At 51.2% G+C, this 3,434-nt stretch overlaps 1 protein-coding gene across 1 annotated transcript in view; it reads left to right on the forward strand.

The window, feature by feature from the left end:
- Nucleotides 1-3,434, forward strand: part of Dennd2a (DENN domain containing 2A) — an 83,477-nt gene that overhangs the window by 54,264 nt on the left and 25,779 nt on the right. Inside the window, exon 8 of the mRNA XM_023712760.1 lies at nt 2,494-2,675. Coding sequence (XP_023568528.1) covers nt 2,494-2,675 — 182 coding nt within the window. The remainder of the gene's footprint in view (nt 1-2,493; nt 2,676-3,434) is intronic.

Genomic DNA, 3,434 nt, shown 5'->3' on the forward strand with positions numbered 1-3,434 from the left:
GGTGTTACCATCAACATGACCCAGGGCCGGCCAAATAGCTCAGCAGATTAAAGCACCTGCAAGCAGGCTCAGGGGCCAGGGCTTCAATCCCCAGGCCTACTGTGCCAGCCCCGCCCCCAGGGCACGCTGACATGGCAATTGAGACTAGGCGTGGTGGCATGTGCCTGTAATCCCAGCTCTTGGGAGGCTGTAAACAGGCGGATCACTATGAGTCTGATCTAGTAGTGAGACCCTGAACATCCTGCAGACCCTTCCCTAAAACACACACACAAAAAAAAAAACCAACATGACCCTTGTTCCCAGGCACAAGGGGCATGTGTATCCTGTCAGGCTTTCTGGGGAGGCATGGGTATCTAAGAGGACACAGGGGCCCAGCCTAGTGCAGGACCTTCGGGTGTCAAACTTGTGATCTTCCCGCAGTAACAGAAAGTGGCCTGCCCAGACACTATACTTTAGTTTCTTAGTTGCTCAGTTAATAGTTCCTGTTCCAGTTCCACTTGCTTCTGTCTCTTAGAAACTGCTGGTCTCGGGACCGGGGAGATAGCTCAGTAGAATAAGCACTTCCCTGGCAGGCACAAAGGCCTGAGTTCAATCCCTGGTTCTGCCAAAAAAAAAAAAAAGAAAGAAAGAAACTGCAAAAAGAAAGAAACTGCTATGCTACACATTGTATAAACCAATCTCCAATGACAAGCCACTGTGTCTCTGTACTTCCTGCTTGCTTATGCCATTCAAGCCCTAGACCACCAGACATCAGGGCCTTGATACTCTGGGAATGATCCCAATCATTGCTCATTGAGGTAAATAAATCTGCCTTCAAATCCTGGGTGTTGGGCTGGGGAGATAGCTCAGTAGAATAAGTGCTTGCCTAGCAAGTTCAAGGTCATGAGTTCAACCCCCAGTACCACCAAAAAAAAAAAATCCTGGGTGTCAGTTCTGTGTTTCTGCTTGCCGTTGGATCTGATGCATTAGCCAGGAAGACTGACCATGCTGACCTCTTTGGTCACTGGTTGTGACCCTCACGGACGGAGTAAGGACCTCTGCAGATCCCAACATGAAGGCACACCCTCGAGATTTCTCGAGTCCCCTCAGAGGTCTAGAGGAGGATTCCTGGCTCCCCACCCCATTCGACCCCAAAGGGAGGAGGACACAATCTGTCTATCTGCCTGTCTGATTCCAGTAAATCCCCCGAAGTTACCCCAGTTAGTCTGATTGTCCTGCTCAGTTCGAGCAGAAGAAGAGCTTGATCAGCTCCTGTTAAGGCTGCCCTCAAGGGAAGGGAACTTGGAATGCTCAGCCTCTGGGCACCTCCTGAGTGGATGTGTGAGTAAGTGTCACTGACAGTGTGAGCAATAGGCTGCTCCGTCTGTGCACCAGGACTGCGAACCACTGGTCACACTGGCCGATTGGGCCCTCGCATGCAGTTCCACATGTGGCATTGGGAGTCCTCACCCCTCCTTAGCTAAGTTGCACCAAAGTCATTTCAGGGGGTGCAGTGAAGTGGGCATTTGAATGGTCTCTCTGACACCCTTTGCTGTGCTATTGTATGGAGATAGAGAGGCAACTAATTTGTTAAAATCCACAGTCCCTGACTGCGGGAAAAGGGGCTTTAATGGAGTTAAAAGTGAAACCAAAGCACTCCCTGCATCTAAAAGATAAAAAAGGAAGGGCTGGGGAGATGGCTCAGTGGAATAAGTGCTTCCCTGGCAAGTGCAAGGGCCTGAGTTCAATCCCCGGTTCCGCAAAAAAAAAAAAAAAAAGGAAAATTTCCATTCTTCCTGGAAATTCCACCTTGGCCCCATCACGGGCTGCCACAGTTGCTGCCAACACCTATAGCTTCTCTCCCCACTCCCCACTGATCTGCTTCTAGCCAGTTAAACTGGTTCCAGCCAGCCATTGCCTATATTCAGCACCAGTGGCCCATGCCTATCCTAGTCAGATGGTGTCATCCAATACCCATCCAAGATGACTGTCACAGGCGTGTGCCACCACACCTAATTCTCTAAAAACTCAGGGTCTCTAGGCCTTCACCTATCAGATGAAGTTGTTGAAATCTGGTCCCTAATAATTGGAGACCCTGGTTCAGGCTTTTATGGGTTTCCTGAGTTTTTTCAGACCCCAAGGAGAAGCCAGAGAGAAGCTTGGCCCTGAGGAGTGGAGTGACAGGGACCTGGGTCACCCCAGAATGAGGTGAGGTGGAGGCCTCAGGTCCATTGGGCTTGGCCATTGAGTCACACGGTTGTTTGCAAAAGCCCGTACTCTGGATTTTATCACATCCCCACTCCAAGGACAGATAAGCCAAGTTCCCAGCCTGCTGGGCTGCCCCAGGACAGCTCCCTCTGGGATCTAGCAATAGACTGGGGTTTAGCCAGCGTGGGGCATACCGCCTGGAGCCTAGCTGGAGCCGCTGTGGCCTTGCCGTTCCCCCAGCAGGGGGCAGTGTGTAGGGAGTGGTGTCTCGCTCAAGGTCCTTCCCACTGCCCTCTCTGTCCCCAGCTCACAGCCAGCGCCTGGTCAACGTGCAGTCTCGCCTGAAGCAGGCCCCTCACTACCCAGCCCGTGAGCTCCTTGAGTGTCAGGAGAGGCAGCTCTTCGAGTACTTCGTGGTTGTGTCTCTGCACAGGAAGCAGGCCGGGGCCGCCTATGTGCCGAAGCTTACACAGCAGTTCCCTCTGAAGGTACCGGCTGGCCAGGGCCACCGGGCATGGCATACTGCCGCTGTCACCTGGCTGGGCTGTGGACTTGAAGATGGGGGCGTGTGAGGGAGACCTGGGGTCTCAGACCCTGGAAAGGGCCCTCAGTTTGTTCTGTCACATGAGTGAATCTAGCTAGGCCTAGTGACACACACCTGTCATCCCAGCTACTCAGGAGACTGAGGCAGGAGGATTGAGAGTTCAAGGCCAGCCCAGGCAGTTTAACTGCTTGAACTTGCTTCTCTCTGAGGTAGACTTTTCAGTTCTTGAACTCGTCTCCCCTGTGGGGAGATGTCATTGTTCCTTCCTTTATGTTTTTTTTTTTTTTTTACTATTATTATTATTTGGGTCTTTCACTTTGGTGATTAAGGACCACTTTGTACACTTATATGCATCTCATACTTGATTTTCTCCAAAACACTCCAAGAGAACTCAAAAGTTAGTTCTTCTGCTGGGTGTGGTGGTGCATGCCCCTCATCCCAGCTCTCCGGGAGGCTAAGGCAAGAGGATTGTGACTTGGAGCCCAGACCAGGCAATTGTAAGGATGTAGTGAGGCCCTGTTCAAAGTAAGCAGTGTTGTAAGTTTAAATATAATCTCTAAGGCAGACTTCAATTTCTCCTGGTCCTCAGCACAGTAGTATTCCTGCATTCTGTGGTGGGCTGGGTTCTGTCTCTACTACTGAGATATCAGAGATGGGGAGAGAGTGAAAGGAAGAAAGCCAGAGGGGATGATTGATTTTTCGC

This window comes from Octodon degus, unplaced genomic scaffold (genome assembly GCF_000260255.1).
Source record: "Octodon degus isolate 3935 unplaced genomic scaffold, OctDeg1.0 scaffold00027, whole genome shotgun sequence".
Classification (NCBI taxonomy): domain Eukaryota; kingdom Metazoa; phylum Chordata; class Mammalia; order Rodentia; family Octodontidae; genus Octodon; species Octodon degus.